Source organism: Amblyomma maculatum, chromosome 1, assembly GCF_055883805.1.
Source record: "Amblyomma maculatum isolate TAMU_Amacu chromosome 1, ASM5588380v1, whole genome shotgun sequence".
NCBI lineage: Eukaryota > Metazoa > Arthropoda > Arachnida > Ixodida > Ixodidae > Amblyomma > Amblyomma maculatum.
In genome coordinates, this window is record NC_139344.1 from 245,202,309 (window position 1) to 245,220,304 (window position 17,996).

General features: G+C 45.8%; 2 protein-coding genes across 7 annotated transcripts in view; one reads left to right on the top strand and one right to left on the bottom strand.

Annotated features, from left to right (window-relative positions):
• LOC146206132 (uncharacterized) overlaps positions 1 to 17,996 on the bottom strand; it is a 52,608-nt gene that overhangs the window by 15,349 nt on the left and 19,263 nt on the right. Inside the window, exons 1-3 of one of the 6 annotated variants that reach the window (XM_084590761.1) lie at positions 6,974 to 7,227; positions 5,184 to 5,874; positions 4,629 to 4,803 (exon numbers count right to left, since the gene is read on the bottom strand). The exons of 4 other annotated variants lie outside the window; for them this stretch is intronic. In XM_084590761.1, the coding sequence (XP_084446887.1) occupies positions 4,629 to 4,803; positions 5,184 to 5,874; positions 6,974 to 7,179 (1,072 nt within the window). In that variant the 5' untranslated portion in view covers positions 7,180 to 7,227. Of the gene's footprint in view, positions 1 to 2,864; positions 4,804 to 5,183; positions 5,875 to 6,973; positions 7,228 to 17,996 lie in introns of those variants that run through there. One more of the 6 variants, XM_084590759.1, reaches the window with a different exon arrangement.
• Positions 175 to 2,649, top strand: LOC146206133 (uncharacterized). The gene is made up of 2 exons (XM_084587556.1): positions 175 to 240; positions 1,087 to 2,649. Exons 1-2 carry the CDS (start codon positions 175 to 177, stop codon positions 2,644 to 2,646), a joined length of 1,626 nt encoding a protein of 541 aa, XP_084443682.1. The 3' UTR covers positions 2,647 to 2,649.

Sequence of the window (17,996 nt, forward strand, 5' to 3'; positions counted from 1 at the left end):
GGCCGTATGCAAAATTGGTAGCGCCATCTGGTGAACGCGTTCGAAACTACATACGCCATCTTGTGTTGGGCGAGGGACCCATACTGCCCATACGCCTGGGTGTCTTACGGACGGATTGAGCTGCGTGCGTGCGCGTTAAAGCGGAATGTCTATATAGTGCTTTCTACCGGCAAAATGCCCGCACACTGCTGTGTTCCACTCTGCAAACAACGGGGAGTGATTGACGACTGTGGAATCAAGGTAAGACTCGTGGGATTACTTTTTAATCGTGAATGGTTTCACGCAAAACCGATCGTCTTCAAGCGCCGTGTTTTTAGCATTTGATGCGCAGTGCTAGCGACGTTTAACAGCTGAATTTATTACTAGTTTTGACTGTAGTGTGCGAGTAATTTTAAAGCCAGAATCCAATACGCTTTAAAGCGACGTACCATTAATACTTGAGAAAGGCTTGCAAAATTTGAGCATTACCCACTGGTCGTAAACACTGCAGCTGCGATGATTGAACTGGTAGTGTGTTAGGTGAGTGTGACCCAAGCTCGTTATATGTACAGGTTGTCCACTCCTAGTGTGAACATGCGAGTGTATGGCCATGCTCATTGAAGGGCGACTGCGTCCGACTCGGCCGCGCATCGAAGCGAAGTGGCAGATGACGCGAAGCACCACGTCAATCCTCTGCGCCACTTTGATGCGATGACGGCTGCGCCGCACGCAGTGACCCATTATATGGAGCCCGCCGATGCGGTCATATGTTCACACTAGCAGTGCATGACCTGTAGATAACCCATTAGAGTTCACCTCTATGCCCTTTCTGCGCCCCCCATGCAACACCTCATTCATCGTTTACGCGTGTGTGGCGTCCAACATTGCGTAATCTGAGCCGTTCCTTCTGCTGCTGTAGCCTTTTCCGCTACGACTGCCGCTTTGTGTCTGCCCACTGTAGTATCCACAAAGCGCCTATTTCAGGCCATTTTACGAAGGTCCTTGCTGTTTAGTGCAGCACCATGGCAAGTTTTTCTGATTTTATTCCGGAATATGTGTGTGTGTCTGGTACATGAAATGTTGAATGCCATCTTTTTTTTTTTTTAGGTGTTATTTCATGGATTCCCAACTGATCCAGCATTGTACAAGAAATGGATCATTGCAATCCGCAGAGATGAAGGCGCCAACTTTACTGTTGGCAAATCAACAAAAGTTTGCTCAAAGCACTTTCGTGAAACTGACTATGTGCCTGGTGTGGCAAGTGGCTACAGGCTTCTTCAGGACACTGCTGTGCCATCAGTGTTCAGCTTCGTTAAAGATAAAAAGATCCGGAAGCCACCAAAACAGCGTGCGCCACCAGCAACAAACACAACTCTGAAGCAAGCACGTCACACAGTGCAGGCATCAGGGTCGACTGAGAGTACCGGCAGTAGCAGCATTGCTATACCTGTGGATGCATCCATGTGCAGTGATGAACAGGACACCGAAAGCTCATGCGAGCGGCCACAGAAGACTGATTGTTCGACACGAGATTTGGAGCCGGTCATTTCCGTTGCAGAAGAACAGGAAAAAGAAATAAGGAGACTTCAAGATAGGTGCACAGAGCTGGAAGAACAGCTGACAGCAGCCAGGGAGGCTGCTCGCCAGCTGCAAGCTGAGAAAGAAGACCTAGCTAATGAGCTTGCTGAAGAAAGACGTAAGGCAGCCGCCTTCTGCATCGAGTCATTTAAGGACTGTGATCAAGATGTCACGTTTTACACTGGTCTGCCCGATTACAGCCGCTTCATTGGCCTTCTGCTTTTCTTGAAACCGGAAGAGAATGGCTGTGATGCTTTCTGCACCGACACTGTGGGTGATGCCAAATCCAGTAAGGGTCGCAAACGAAAACTGACGGGGAAAAATGAGCTGTTTTTAGTTCTTGTGCGGCTTCGCCTTGGCCTGTTTGAAACTGATCTGGCACACAGATTTAATGTTTCGCAGTCCACTGTCTCAAGAATATGTACCACCTGGTTGAACCTGATGTACGACAGATTATGTATGATACCCCTGTGGGCACCACGAGCTGTAGTGAATGCAACCATGCCACCAGAGTTTTCTGAAAAGTATGCATCAACAAGAGTGATACTAGATGCAACTGAGATCCAGTGTGAAGTCCCGTCATCTTTGTCACTACAGTCTAGCACATATTCAGTTTATAAGTCCTGCAACACCTTTAAAGGACTAATAGGTGTGCAACCTAATGGACTGCTCTCCTTTGTGTCTGAGCTATTCACTGGGTCCATCTCAGACAGAGAATGTGTGATCAAGAGTGGTTTTCTTGATTTAGAGTTTGATGAGGGTGATTCTGTCATGGCAGATAAAGGCTTCCGTGTTGAAGACCTCTTGTGCAAAAAAAATGTTCACTTGAACATTCCTCCATTTCTGATAAATAGGAAGTTTACGAACAGTGAAATGAAAGAAACTCGAGAAATTGCCTCGCTCAGAATTCACGTTGAGCGCAGAATACAAAGGATCAAGTCATACCACATATTTGACAGACCAGTACCCGTCAGCTTGGCACCACTTATCAATCAGATATGGACTGTGACAGCCATCCTCTCAAATTTCCAGTCACCCCTAATACAACCTCGAGGAAGCATAACTACTTCTGATGAAGCAAATGTCTGAATAAGTACAAACGTTCGTGACTAAAGATTTAAATCCCATTAGAGCAAAATAGCCACGACTGAAGCCTCGGAGTTAGCAAATCTAACTGCCCTTAGCAAGTGCTCATAAAGTAAGATATATAGGTTTGGTTGTTGGGGTTTAATGTCCCAAAGCCACTCAGGCTATGAGAGACACCATAGTGTAGGGCTCAGGAAATTTCAGTCACCTTAGGTTCTTTGACGTGCACAACAGCTCACAGAATACGGGCCTCTATCATTTTGCCTTCATCGAAATAGGTTAAATCCCTGCCGCAGATTCGCATCTTTCAGGTCAGCAGCCAAGTGCCATAACCAGAGCCACTATGGCGGCAAATAGGACATATAGCTTTAGCAATCCATTTTATTATTAAAAAAACCAAGGATTTGTTTCAATATTACAAACCATCTTTGCAGTGTCAAGTATAGCATATATATTAAAACTTTATTCAGTCTGAGTGTAGTGCGTATAGAACAGCTCATTTATTGCCATTTTATCACTGGATTGGCTTTGCTTAGCATGATAAAAGACAAAGGTAGCGTGACTGACATTTTGTTTTCATGTACAGATGTATACACATAAAAGGAATGTAGCTGTGAACACATTTGAAACAAGTCACCAATTTGTATTGGGCTGCGAGCACTTTTGACGCACATTTAGGTGCCACATATGACTGCATATTACCTACTTTAGGTTCAATAAAGGCATGGAACATGCTGTACTGATGCACTCGAATAAGACAGTGCAAATGAAATGGGTAGCATCGCTGCAACTCATTTTAAGTGTGATGATATATAGCCAGAAAGCCTCTTTTTAATTTTATTGATTGAATTTTCTTTTCATGTGCAGTACAAATGCGAGCCAGGCTACTTATGCTATTGATAAGTTAAGCCGAATTTTACTCATTTATTGCAAGCTACTTCCGTTATATAGTTTGTGGTGCAATATTGACAGTAAAGTAACATTTTTAATCACTCTGTCAATTTCTTTCTTTCCCTTGAAGCTTACTGGGACAGTAATTTGGTTACTTGAATGCATCTCATTCGTGCATAATAAAAGAGGAAAGAATGCTAGCAGCAGTACATTATATAATATGCACGATATGAAGTGTCTGTCGAGTATTCATGATGAAAAAGCTGAAATGAAGCCGCAATAGACTTCCATATTAATGTCAACATTCATGTTCCTTGATGCATTGTACCATTATTAGTTTTATATTGACAATAAAAATATTTTTCTCCTTCAGCCTGAGGCTGCTGTCTCCACCAAATGCTCAACAGTAGTGATAACATCTTATATATTCAGCAGCAGTGTCAACAGAACTCTGCTCAGTAGTTAAATTGGCTCTTATTTACATACCACATATATATTTGATACAGAGCCCACATGCATCACTGATTTCAAGCACATTTCTGTTTTAGGCTTTTGCTTGGCATGAACAAAACACTAGTGACATTGATGCCGTGTCCTGATATACGGTAACATGTGCGAAAAAAAGAAGGCGTCAAGTTTTGAACGCATTTGAAGCCATTCTTCCTTGTCAAACCATATGCGTTCCACTGCAATCCAGTTCTCTGAGCACACAACGAAGTCTGCCCACAAGCAACCAGCAACAGCCATTTGACCCAGCACCTGTGTGTAGTAATCATGCTCTCTCTTGAGGCTCGGTTGGCCATTTTCCCCAAAAGTGAGGCAAGATGACTTTATCATGGCTTCTTCTGGTTGACTGTCCTTTAGTGAATATGGGCACTTAATTTCCAATAGCCCGAATGTATCCTCTTCTGGGTCGAAAACAAACCTGTCGGGGCTTGCACCAAGCCATGGAAACTCTGGATTTACTGCTAAGCCACTGTGTAAAAGTGACACAGAATGTCCATAGCTCTGCATTACGGCACTGTACCGGTCAGCAGCCAGACTTTCATTTCGGAGTCCGTATTGAACAGCGCGCACACGAGAGAGGTCCTTACTTTCAACTATGTTCGCGATTCCTTTATCGGTCCACTCTTCTCTCCTTTTGATGACTCTCCCAAAACGTGAGGCAGTTAATCGGGCCACACGAGCTTCTCGCCACCTCGCACTGTGTGTCTGCTGCCTTGAATTTTTTTCCAAGTCTCTCGCTTCTTCTGGTGACAGCTGTAGTTCCTGTGATTAAATGAGAAATGTTTATTGCCTCCGTCTACATTTTAAAGACTAGCATTGTATATCACATTAATTCGTTACGGTGTGCTGACGGCTAAACAAAAAGCAAGCACATCACATTAGATTTGTTTCAAATGATCTATTGTGTATCCCATATTTAGATTTGATTATCGTAGTTTACAAACATACTGTGGTCTTCATTAGATGAAATTTTATGACAATACCTTTACACTATTACAAACTTTGTAATAATGACACTACTGTTTGCAAAAAAAAAAAAATTACCCACATCGATTCGAGGCCACAGTGCAGAAAGCGCAGGCATTAAAGCATTCATGTCCCTTCTGCAACTTGGAATTTCGCTTAAAGTATGCAGTGCTTACCTTCAATATATTCAGCTCTTCAGAACATAAGGTGTCAGGAAATTTACAGTCTGCCACCTCATCAAAAAGATGAAGGTCAGGGACGACAGTGACCCTTCCAGACCCTAAAAAAATGTTGTCTGACAGCCATGTCCTAAAACCCGAAGGCAGCTTTGCCTGTTGGTAGGCAAGTGGTGAACCGGGTGGTGCTGGTCCCCTTTTTGTTTCCACGAAAGGCCTTTTAGCAGCCAGAAACACCATGGCAAAGTCATGGCTGCCAAGGTCATCAAGTGTTTTGCCCAGAGCATGTAGGGCATTTAGGTTTTGCTGCACGTCCCCCTTCTGTGCAGGTGCATTAGACAGCCGTAATGGGTAAGGCACTGGTACGCCATTCTCCCGTGGGCTCCTCCAATCAATGTTCTGAACATTCATTGCCCTGATTCCCTGTCGTCTAGGGCGCCTCCACTGCTGAGGCAGCTCTGTGCAAGTAAGCTCAGCTGGAGCCTCTTTAAAACCCTGCTTCTTGAGCAAGATTATCATCCGCAGCACGGCAAGAATGTGGCTGCATGAGCTACTCGCCCCTGCAGGGCACTCGCAGGTTGCATCAGTGATGGCACCAGTTGTGTGCCGAAAGGCAAGAAGCACATGGTATGGTTTCCCAGTCTTCTTTTGACTCCGAAAACATGTCGCTCGTGCATAGACAATGTCAAACCTGCAAGGAGAATAAAATGGCAATGATCATAACCATTGTCTAAGATGAGATCTGCACAATGACATAAAAGGAAAGTTGCCATCATAAGGATGAGAAAGAAAAAGGTGAAAATAAAAGAACACTACAATACACGAACAAACAAGGGTATGAAACAAAAATTTGGGCCCACTACGATGACAACTGTTATAAAGGGTGATGCTTCCAAACTATATCCTATGATTTGTTGAAATCCAAGCCTTAAAAGAGGATAGGTATGAACTGGCTCGGGTATCCTAAGACTTAAGGATAATTTTGTATCCCTCTGGGTATGCAACTTTACAAAAAATATGTAAAGGCACTCAAGCAGTGTTGTGCAGAAAAACAAAATAAAATTCAAAAGGAGCTATACCTTGTTGTTGTACACTTGTATACTTTGCATTATGTCCCAGCTTTACAATATGTTTTGTTTTTCCTTTTTATATTCATATTCATGTGTAACTGCTAAATATTCTTTATGCCCCTTATGTAACCTTGATCACTTTTTTTCTATATTTATAATCGTGCATGACTGTTGAATGCTTCTGTGTCCCCCCCCCCCTCCATATTATGTCCCTAATGGTCAATAAACGATGAATAAATGAATATTTTAATGAATAACAACTTCTGGGAATATAATCATTGCATGTGATGTTACACTATAGCCGAGTCATTCTTCGTTTTTTGCAGGGTCATAGCCTTTTAATCTCAATGTGAAGGCATCTTAACTGTTCCCGCCTCAGGTTTAGTTATCTTTACTTTTACCGAGTCTTTTGAGTTCCCGCTCCGAGGGGAAACATCGCTTAACATGATTCTGCGCCCAGAGGCAGCCTACTACACATGCAAATCGGAAAGCGCCATGTCCATGGGAAAACAACTACGAGATTTCACTTCACCCAAAAGCACTTCATATATAGATAGTAGCCGATATACGAATTGACGCATATGAGCAGTCAAACTATCTCGCTCCTGCGCCGCCAGTGTTTGCGCGCCTACCGCAGTGAGGGAAAGCCTTGACTACACTGCAGCAGAACAAAGTCCATCAGCGACGAACATATGTAAAAACACAGATAACTCCACATACCTCGAATCGCAGATGTTAGTGGCCAGCGACGATGGAACAGCGTAGGCCTCGACGGCGAAGGAATACGCTTTCTTTTGCTGCCGCATCGACGGAGTTGCCGACGAGCAGAAATGCGATAAATCTTCCTCAGTGAGGTGCGGCAAATCCTCCATATTCTTTCGCCACCTCTCGTGGCCGCTTGAGGGAAAACGCTGCCCTTGTGCCATAATTAGCAAAAATAGTGCTAATTAGCAAGATAGCGCATAATTAGAAAATAGAATTAGCAAAGATAGCGCGGTTCCATCAGCCAGTTCACGCAGGACGATTCAAAGGCAGCCGCGGTATGGTGGCTAGCCGCGGGTTCGCGGGCGATATGTCTGAAGTACTCGCCCAACACAAGATGGCGGCGTGTGCATGTTGCCAGATGACTAAGTAATTTTGCATATCCCCTATTGACAACAATTCAAAAAGATTCGATTCTGAACTACAGAAATATGAGGAACTGACACAAGAATACAGGCTGTTCAGCATCACGCCACAGATATTTCAAGGGTCTTTGAACCATATCCTATCAATCAGACATTTGAGCACTGCTTCATGGAAAGCTACAATAACTAGAGTGAACAGAGCAGTGCAAAACTGGAGATTTAAATAGCCTTTGAGAAATAGAAGTGTGCATTCTAGGATATGGCTTAGCACACAGGGCTAAGGAAAAAAACCAAACCTGAAATGAAAGATTATGCAGTCCTACATATATGATCATAGAAGGAAAACAAAATTGCACACAGAACAGTGCAGAAAGTATATCATCATTGCAACTTATACAAAAGAAGTTGATAACACATCTCCAAAAGTGCACGAGTATTACTTGAGCCCAGCAGCGAATTATCGATGGCAATAGCGGGGTACAAGAGCTTACAGTAAGATGATGGAATCTTTCAATGGTGATCGAGAATGCCATGTAGAAGTGGCACAACTGCCCCCAAGTTTACTAAAAGCTTGGTTAGGATTCATGACGGCCCCTCAGCCTTCCTTCCAATAAGGTCTTGAGAAATACCCTAGCCACCCGAGGCAGTGGAAACAGTGCATAGGGATCAGGTTAACTGATATTCACAAACATGCCTTGACTAGCACCTCTCTACTCCAAGCGGTCCTCGAGGCCCCCTTTTTTTTTTAAATGAAGCTCCACTTGAATTGCTCCTCGAGTGCATGAGAAAACAGAGCATCTATAAGTGGCAATGACACTACTACGGGGACACCTAGACTTCCACTTGCAAACATGGGGCATCGCAACTTTCACACACTGTGCAGACTTCGTTCTACTGCATACCAAGCCTTTCATGAAAGTGGATACAATAAGGATTCACAGACCCACTCTCTGAAGCATTGGCTCCGAGAACCTCAATCTGACTCGAAAATACTGAAACATCGTTTCAAGTACGACCAAGAAAAGCCTCCTAAGTTTCTGCGGCTGACGAGCATGGATAACTATCGTCAGTTGCAGATTTCAACGCTGTAGTTGATCATCGCATTACGCTACTGTGGTGCAGGCACATTTCAAGTCATCACCAGATACCTTAGCAACATTTCCGAGCACGCCGAGTGCCAAGTTGCAGAAAGCATTTGATGGCTAACAGCAAATGAAGCATGTGCAGTGGTTTCTGTGAACCACTGTGGACAGTGGTGCAATCGTGGGGAATGTCATATTGTAAATAGGAAGACAGCGAGGTACCAGAGGTGCAGTTGCGCCATGGAACACCTGTGCTGCACACATCAATGGCTTTCTGATTGCCTCAAATATACCTGTATGTCTAGATGCAGTGCTGAAGGGGGGGGGGGGGGGTCAGTTCTGTTTTTTTTAGCTGTGGAAACATATTTGCAGTTGGTGGAAGGCATGGCTTTTCAAGTGCACTTAAAATTATAGCTCCTAGCTTGCTTGGAAACAGAAGCGGCATTTGTTTCTGGAAAAACAAATTTGTTGGCTTGGGTGCATGCACTATAACATGCTTCTTTGCACCTCACATGTGCTCAACGCTCGCCGCTGAGCCCTCAGAGGGCAAATATGCAACTAGGTCACAAGAGTTCACAGCAGTTCGAGCAGTTCTCAATGCCTAAATCCTGTTCTACATGAGCCATATGTCACTGGCAGTGAATGTTGGTAGATGTGAATTGTTTTTAGCCATTTTTCACAGCTGCCTTGTTCATGCAGTCTGCAAAACATATTTTACTAGGCTGTGACTTTTTTTTTAACGTCCAAAAGCGACTCAGGCTATGAGAAATGCTGTAGTGGAGGACTTCAGAAATTTAAACCACCTGGTGTTCTTTAACGTGCACTGATGTCACACCGCACATGGGTGCCTTGCTTTTAGTCTCCATCGAAAAGCGGCCGCCACAGCCTACTAGCCTGCGACTCTTGAGGCAGCTTGTAGATGCTGTTCACAAGGACTTGGCATTAGAAAATGAGCATGTTACATGTAGTGGCATGCACTTTCCGGGCCAATTTTGGTCTTATGGCCCATTCGGTTGGGGGGACGAGAGCAGAGGCGCCGAGCTGTAGAGAAGTATAGGAGCATGCAGAGTGAGGGTGTAATTGTCCTCCCGCGGGAACGCTGTCTGCGTGTCGAGAGCAGCGCGCCACAACCATTGTGACCACACTTCCCTCCCCAGCATTCTCCGCCTGCCTGAAGTAGCAGCAGTTGCAACCAGAGGAGAAGCAAACACTCCGTGTAGAACTGCTTGCTTTGCATGCCTTTGTTCTCAAAGCGCGGCGATCTGCCTCCTTTGGCCCTTTCGATGACAGCAGTGACTCTCAAACCTGAGCAATGCTTTGCAGCCGCCATTTAGAGCGTCACCGACTAAAAGAAAAAAGATGGCGCGGATACAACGCTTTATGCCATGCGACTTCCTCTACACTCGCTTTAGATGAGGGAGCAGCAGGGAGTGCATTCAGGTGCTCTCAGCAAAGGAAAAGACCTCCTCCTCTAACATTGGAAGCCAGTGATTTTACTCCTGCTCTACCACTGGAGGACACCCGCTTGTCTGAGAGCACGTCTGAAGTGCTCTCGAGGACTCCTGCTCTCCCACTCGAATTCGCCATTTGTCTTGTCCCCGTATGCCACTTGTGCTGTCTGGAGTGGAGAAATATTTCTGAATGGTAAGTCGGAGGAAATGCTGAAAAGCATTCAAGAATCTGACCTGAACCTTAAGTAGAGAAAAGACTGTTTTCTTCACTTTATGGAGCTGAGGTAGCGTCGAGTGGAGACATGTTTTTGAACTCGGCCACAAGGGCAAAATTTGAATTAACTATTCCACACGCAAAACACTCATGTCCTAATGTCAAGTCCTCTGAACATTCAGAAGCAAACTCTATATTCACAGGCTAACAGAACATGTTTCCCAGGCTGCATGAAAAGGCAGCTGTGAAAAACAGCTGAAAATGCTTAATGTTAGGCAAAATGTCGCTACCGCTGTGCTATTGTTCATGTAGAACATGAGATATGCATTGAGAAATGCTGTGAAATTTAGTGACCAAATTTGTTTATTAAGATTTGGTTTGAAGGTGCTGCTACACTTGATCTTTGAGCTTGCAGGGCTCAGGGGAGAGGGAGGAAAATATGCATGCTTCTTCGCTACATGTACACCCAAACCAACAAATTCAACTTGCTGATTTCAGTTTCTAAACAAAGCTGGGAGCCACAATGGTCACTGCACTTGAAAAGCCATGCCTTCTGCCTACCGTGAATATCTCTCCACAGAACAAGTGAACCAACCGCTTTGACAGCACCGTGTGTCCGAAGACGTACATAGTACCCTGATGTGACAAGGAACCCATTGATGCCTGTAGCACAGATGTTGACATTGTTCACAAGGCTCAATCACACTACTAGTGGCCCCAACTTCCTTTATACATACTTGCTAAGACCAAAAATGGGAAGACTGCAAATATGGGGGGGAGGCAGCGTTTGTGTACAAAAGGGGGAGGCGGCTGTTACTTTCAGGCAGTGTCTGATGCGTCCTAATCTAAACATCCTAAGCATAAACACATGCAGCAGCAGGCGTGCAATGCATGTCTAAAGGTGTGCGTCCGTCGAGATATCTGCAGGCCGCCACCGAGCGTTCTCACTGCGTCTCTATATGGCCAACGCAAAACTGATCTGCATGCCCACCACCAGTTTTCTCTCAGCACCATTGGAGCGCTGTTTAAGTTTTTTAATGCAAAACCACAACTAGCCCTTTTACAAGTAATTTCGTCCGCGACCATTGTTGGCTGCGTTGGTTCCGAAAGAAGAGCAATCACGCCATTGTTGAGCATAGAGCAGCTTGGTAACATAAGGCATGCGGCTGAGCTCAATAAGAAGGATCAGATAACATGACATTTGGGCAAAGCCTTTAACCTCAAGTACACTGACTGGCTGCCCTTAGCTGAGATCGAAAGCGAAGCCAGCAGAGCATCTATATCTACTGTGGCTGCATTAGCTGTGCATCACTGCCTACAAGAAACGCAGTACACCAACTGTTTTCGCAGCCAGTGACACCTACACCCGTATTCACAAACGCGCCTCGACTCAAAGCTCCACCTCCACTCCTTGGAGCGGAGTATACAGCCGCTACTCCACTCCAGGGCCGATTCGGATTCATGAACGCCCCTCGGCATTTCCTCCGACAAGTTCTCCTCGAGAATACCTCCTCCACTCGGAGCAGCGCAAGTGGCATATGGGGACGAGATTAAGATGAACTTTTGGCCCGAAAACTGCGTGCTGAACTGTGTAACATGCTCGGTTTTTCATGTCGTCTTCTAAAAACCTTCGCAAGCGACTTCGACGTTAACAGCATACTGTAACTTGTTTCGTGAGCTGGGGATGAAAAGGACCGCTGTGAAAAATGGCCGAAAAGGCTTTTGCATCTGGCAACAGTCGTTGGCGGTGACGTAGGCTACGAGAAATGGTGTGAATACTTCGGTTTATTTTTTCATGTGAGATCTATGCTCGGCCTTTGCCGCTTTGCCTTTTTGTTATTGCCAGGCTTTGACAGACTTTTTTTACCAGGTTTTGACAGACGTCAAAATATATCGCAGGAAAAAAAATACAAGCTGCGAACTCATACGGGCATGGCTCTGGCCTGCTCAGAGGCGAGCTAAACTGCTAAACATGCGTGCTGCTTCGCAGCGCATTGCTGCTCATGCACACTGAATTCGACTCTCCAGAGAAAATGCTGCATACGGTTTCCAAACAAGTAGGGAGCCGTAATTCAAAACGTGCTTGAAAGGCCATTCTCTTCGCCTGTCGGGAATATCACTCCGTAGGACGAGCACACCAGCGCGTTCCCTCGACAGCGCCGCGCGTCCGAAGACGTACTACGTACCCTCAGGTGACAGGCAAGCCATTGATGCGCGGGGTGCAGCACAGATGTCCACACAGTCCCACCGCGCCTTCGGTGCTCGCCAGCTTATTGCATACAACACGTTGTTCCCCCACAAGTTCGGCGCCATCTCTGGAAGCGCGCAGGGCAAGCCACGGAGAGTGCGCCGCCGCCGCTCAACTCCGGCCGCGGGCGAGCTCACCATTTACAGTTAACTCGCGCCTCAACTCTGCACTCGGTGAACTTCGAAAAGGTTGCCCATTTATCCAGTGACGACTTGAAATGTGCCCGCGCCACACAAGCGCAATGCAATGATGCGAAGATCAAACAGCACAGACGTCGGTGGCTGATCACGTTTATCCATGTTCGGCGTGAGCGGCAGGGACGGACGGAAGCTAGCCATGGCCGCATTCGTAAAATGATAATGTGCCAGAATTCCCAGGTCACTGTCACTCTCAGCTGATGCTTTAGAGAAAGGTTCGGTGCATCCTTGTCGTATCTTCTTCCGTGAAAAGTTTGGTATACCGGTAGAACGAATTCCACGCAGCGAGCGAGCGATGCGATGTCGGCCATGTTTACAAGCGGAGTGGCGGTCGAGGAGCGGCCAAGGTAGCGTCGTCGCAGACTCGAGATTCTTGAGAAAACTCAAGTTTTCCCCGCCGCTGGAGGAGCGATTCGAGTGGAGATTGCTTTCTGAAACGAAAAACAGGCCTTGAGGGCCGCTTGGAGCAGAAGTTCGAGTGAAGGCATGTTTGTGAATACGGCGGCTACTCTTGCTCGGCTAAAGTCTGCTTTGATTGATTTCCTGCTTAGCCAATGATGCCGATGGTGCTAGTGTGGCGTCTGATGGAGATGCTCGAAATTATGCGGCTGCTGATTCCTCGGTGCCGGTTCTGCAAAAGCCATTCTTTGCAGGCAGAAGCCCCTTATCGGAAGATTTAGGGCAGTGATCGTGCAATCAGAAAGTTTGGTCAAAAATCTGAAGTCTTCTAGAAAATCGGAAGGGTTGGCTGCAGGTATGTACGCAACATGCCTTCCCCACAAGTGTGTCCTTGTCTGTGGAAGCCACCAAGCAGAGCAAACTTGCTATTAGTCCTCAAATTTGTACCGCAGCTCAGCACTAAGTAGGTTCTGAAACACTGCTCATATACAGCGACAACTTAAAATGTGCAGCACCACAGAAGTATGTGATGATCAATTACAGCACTGGTGTTGGTGATAAACCATGATGATGCATACTTGGTGTCAGAAGCTGGGATGTCAGGAGGGATGCTAAAGCCATACCCAGGAAAAATAATGTGCCAGAAGTTCTAAGTTAACCAGGGTTGACCTGGGCTGTCGCTCAGCCAATGCTTCAGAGAACAGATCTGTGCATACTCACTGTATCCACTTTAGTAAAAAGCTTGTAAACCCACAGAACAAAGCCCACAGAGAGAGCAAATGATAAGATGTCAAGTGTTTACAAGTTGAGTGCCAGTCTATGAGCCCTCAAGGTCACATAACTGCCAATAAATGAAAAGCAGGCATTCAGAGCTGCGTGGAGTTAAAGAGAATATATTCTTATGAAGTGAAGATTTCCTGTCAATATACTCAATCTCACAAGCTGTCTGCTGCACCTGGTCCATTCGAGATCATATAGATTATAGTAGGTAATTGTACTCTGTGCCTCTCACCCTTTGAATTGGCCAGGGTGAAAGTAGGAGCACAATGACCTACTTGGACCCTTTGCAAAACTCAATGAGTCACCTATCTTATATAGCAAAATCCTTGTGGGAGAATATTTTTGCACATCCTGGGTGCACAGTCACGTGACACATGGGTGATGTAGCCTACATGTCACATACACATATCTCCAAGATTTTTTTTTACAGAGGCATGCTGCTCAGTCAAAAGACTCGATGCGCGGGAGTGTAGTGCACACCGATTCTGTGCCTTTGCAATTTTTGTTTTCGTTCTGTTCCTTCCGATAGTTTGGTGGGGCGGCTGGTATGCAATGCGATGCGGGGATTCTGGAGTCGTCAGTCTGCTTTTTTGCAGCATGCCACCGGGATGGTGCGTTTGCTTTCTGCAGTCTAAAAAAAAATGTGCAAAAGTACTTGCCGTGTGCGAGGCTGCATATATAGTGAGTACCAGAGTGCGAGTTATTTGCACACACACGCCCCCATACATGCCCATACACATGCAGTTTTCTAGTGGTGCAAAAAAAAGTAATTCTGTCAAGATAGAGCATCTTCTAAAGGGCACGTAAACTCTGACGTTTGGATTAAGCAATGGAATTATACAAGATGTTTCACATAAGGTTTGCTTTATGGGGTTTAACACCCCAAAGCGACTCAGGCTTGTATCACATGAGGGGCTTAACTCAAGGTACTAAACCGGCCCATGTGCGGACACAGAAGCAGTCAAACCTTCGGTGCTACACAAAAAAAAAAAGCAAGCGTGCATACTGCTCTGTGCTTTGCCGAGGCAGCTCCAAGCCATCACTCACTTGAAACTGTGCTGCCTGCATTGGCCAGCCTGCCCCCCCCCCCAATTCATTCATTTTTTCCGCACTGCCAGAAAAGCAAGTATGCACACTGCTCTGTGCTTTGCCGACGCAGCTCCAAGCAATCACTCACTTGAAATCGTGCTGCCTTCGTTGGCCAGCCTGCCCCCCAGCCCCCCCCCCCCCCGATTTATTTCTTCCACACTGCTAAAAAAAAAAGAAAGCATGCATACTGCTGTGCGCTTGGCTCGCAGGACAGCTAGACTCCCCTCCCATTACCTCCACTCCCCCTTCCCACCCGCTACTCATTTTAAAGGACGGCCAACATCCCAGCACCCTTGCATCCTTCCCGCGCAGACCAGGCAACCCTTTTCTCACTCCCTCCCAGCAGAATGAAAAAAAAACCCATGCAGGACATGCAGGAGTGACATAGTCACGTCACTTTTGTTTCAACGAGGTTTGGGTTGCTTTGGCTTGAGCAGCATTATAGGGAGCGCTCAAGACTTGATTGCTTCTGTGCGCAGCGTGTTAGAGCACAGGGCTCGATCGGCCACCTTTGTACCTTAAGGGAAGATGCTACTCGAAAACATTTTTTTCTTAATATTGATGCTAGGTGAATGAAAATTGCACCACTTATAGAGATTGATCTCCTCTTTCTAAATATGCTTTTAGTTTTAAAATAGCTTAATGTTTTCATATTCTAAATGCCATGCATAAGTGAAAAACAATGCATGTTTGTGCAGCTGCTGTACACAGCAGCAAGCATGGTAGGGCAGAGCCAACTAGTTCTTCTTGTCCCCAACACTCCACTGAGTGCAAATAAGCAACATAGCAACATTCCCTTGGCATGCAATGTTTTGAGACAATTTTATATCTGGTGCCTTGTTTTTAGTGGCTAGCACCAAATAATTTTTTTAATTTGCATGCCCAAAAATACTGTTGATTGCATTTAAACCTAGATACTTGCATTCTACACATCCTAAAGATTATGCATGCCAAATTTGGTGTTGATTAAACTAAAATAACAACATAAAATATTGTGCACAAAACTCATATTCGGCCCAAAATACGAATTCGAGAAAAATGCGATTTAAAGATACAAAAGCTATTTATTGCTGTTGTAGCAGCACTATCTGCATGAAAATTGCACACAATGCAGGCCAGGGTATTATGATACAGTGCACAGTTTTAGAATTCACCAGCATCATATGTTGCTCCCACAGTGACATTGTGAGCAGCATTCTCAAGGCGTGCTTTCTTGGCTATTTAGTGATGCTGAGACCTTGCTTCTGTCAGCCACTGCTTTGTAACCACAAGGTGCACATTTTTTGTTATGGCATTAAACTCCTTATGGTGCACTTGTTTCGGCAAACCAAGAACCACACAAAATCGGGAAAGTTGATTGTATCCAGCACCAATAACGAGCGCCGCAACCCCTGCATTGACGTTCACGGCAAAAATCTCCCTCGGGCTGGTTGAAGGGCGTCGTCCACCGGAGCTGCACACCGCGCACGACTGCGACACAACGGACGTGGCACACGCTACACTGCTGCAACACAGCTCTAGAAACGACGAGAGTCCTTTTCACTTCTTGGCCAACTCGCGAACGGAAAGTTAGAGAGCGTCCGCGCTCCCGACATGCTGCTCGCTCGCCAGTGCGTTCGCGGCACCGATCTCGCCGATAAAGGCACTCGCCGTACTAGGTCTCCTCAACGCTCGAAGATCTTTATCTTCTTATCCAATGCACTGACGAAATCGTCTAAGCTGTCACTGAAACTTCAGTGCCCAGCCGGCTTCAAGCTGTCAAAAGTGTCGCCTCAGCCGAGGTTAGGCCTAGCTTCCGCGGACGTCTCCACTGCACGCCGTTTCACTTTGCCGGTGACTTCCCTTGAACGCGTGGTTTGATCGATACTTTCGACACCGAAAGTCACGTTTCTTCTCGGATTCTATCGCAGCGACGAGCACGAAGATGCATGAAATTTTGAAAACACGCCGAAAGAAAACTAGCGGGCAAGCGTGACAGCGAGCTACGCGTCGCATGAAGAGCAGACGAGCTATGGCCGCTTCCCACACTGACAGCCAATGGCGTGGTCGAAATTGCACCACGTGATTTAAATGGCCATTGAAAATGCTAGGTTTGGGCGGCGAAACTTTTTTTTTTTATTACTTGCTGGGGGTCTGTGAAGCGGCAAAGCCAGCTTTAGGCAGAAAAAGCGTAGGCCTGCCGCCTTGCAAAATTTCAGTGGCGTGCGACGCCGCGATTTGATGCGTCACGCGCTTGAACATGGGTCGTATCTGCCCCTTCTTTAGCCACCTTGCGTGCTTTAACAGACTTTTTAAATGATTTCGCGACTGTTTTCGGCTCTGATTTTTTTATATATTAAAGAGGAAGGATCAGTGTTGCTGAAACAGTCAAAATCACAAAAGTGACTTTTTTACTGAAAATCGCCGTTTTTCGACCCGCGTCTCCCCTCAAGTTAAACCCATTGTGTGAAACGATAGTGCCGGAAAACAGTTGGTTCATAAGCTAAGCCACATCTTTTATGAATTTACAGCTTAAGTTCAAACACCAACGTTTATGTGCCCTTAGAAGATCCTCTCACTCTTGACTGTTATTTCTTTTCTGCCACTGCAAAACAGTATATGTGTAGCGTGCGTGTGTGCAAGTAACTCATGCACTAGCCTTGCATATTTTCATTACAATGAGGAAAACAAATGCACAATCCCTGCAGCGCATTGTGAAGAAGCAGAGTCTTGACTCCGTGTCCTTGCATTGCTCGAATACCAGCAACGCCACTAAAAGAAAAAGAATGAAAGCTAAGCAAAAGATTGCAAATGCACAGAAACGGCGCTCACTCTAAATTCCTTTGCATCATGCCTTTTGACTGAGCAGCGCTTCTCTCTCAAGGAAAAAAAGAATACAAACTCCACAAGATATGTGTACGTAACATATAGGCTATGTCACTGATGTATCACGTGATTGTGCACTGAAGACATGCAAAAATATCCTCCCAATTCCCTTTGGGGCAGAAGTTGGGTGCAATGCTGAATATTTCTGTATCAAACCTCATGTTATGCACGAATCTGATGAGGAGCTTGCCTTCACTATTGAAAACCAGAAGGGGCGGAAGTGGGGTGGGGGGGGGGGGGTTATGAATTTTGTTACTGAGTGGAGCAGGTAATGGATGTGGTCATTGTCAC

Coding starts and splice junctions, on each gene's coding strand:
- LOC146206133 (XM_084587556.1), top strand. CDS start 175: ATGCCCGCACACTGCTGTGTTCCACTCTGCAAACAACGGGGAGTGATT. Junction 241..1,086: donor TTGACGACTGTGGAATCAAG/GTAAGACTCGTG, acceptor TTTTTTTTTTAG/GTGTTATTTCATGGATTCCC.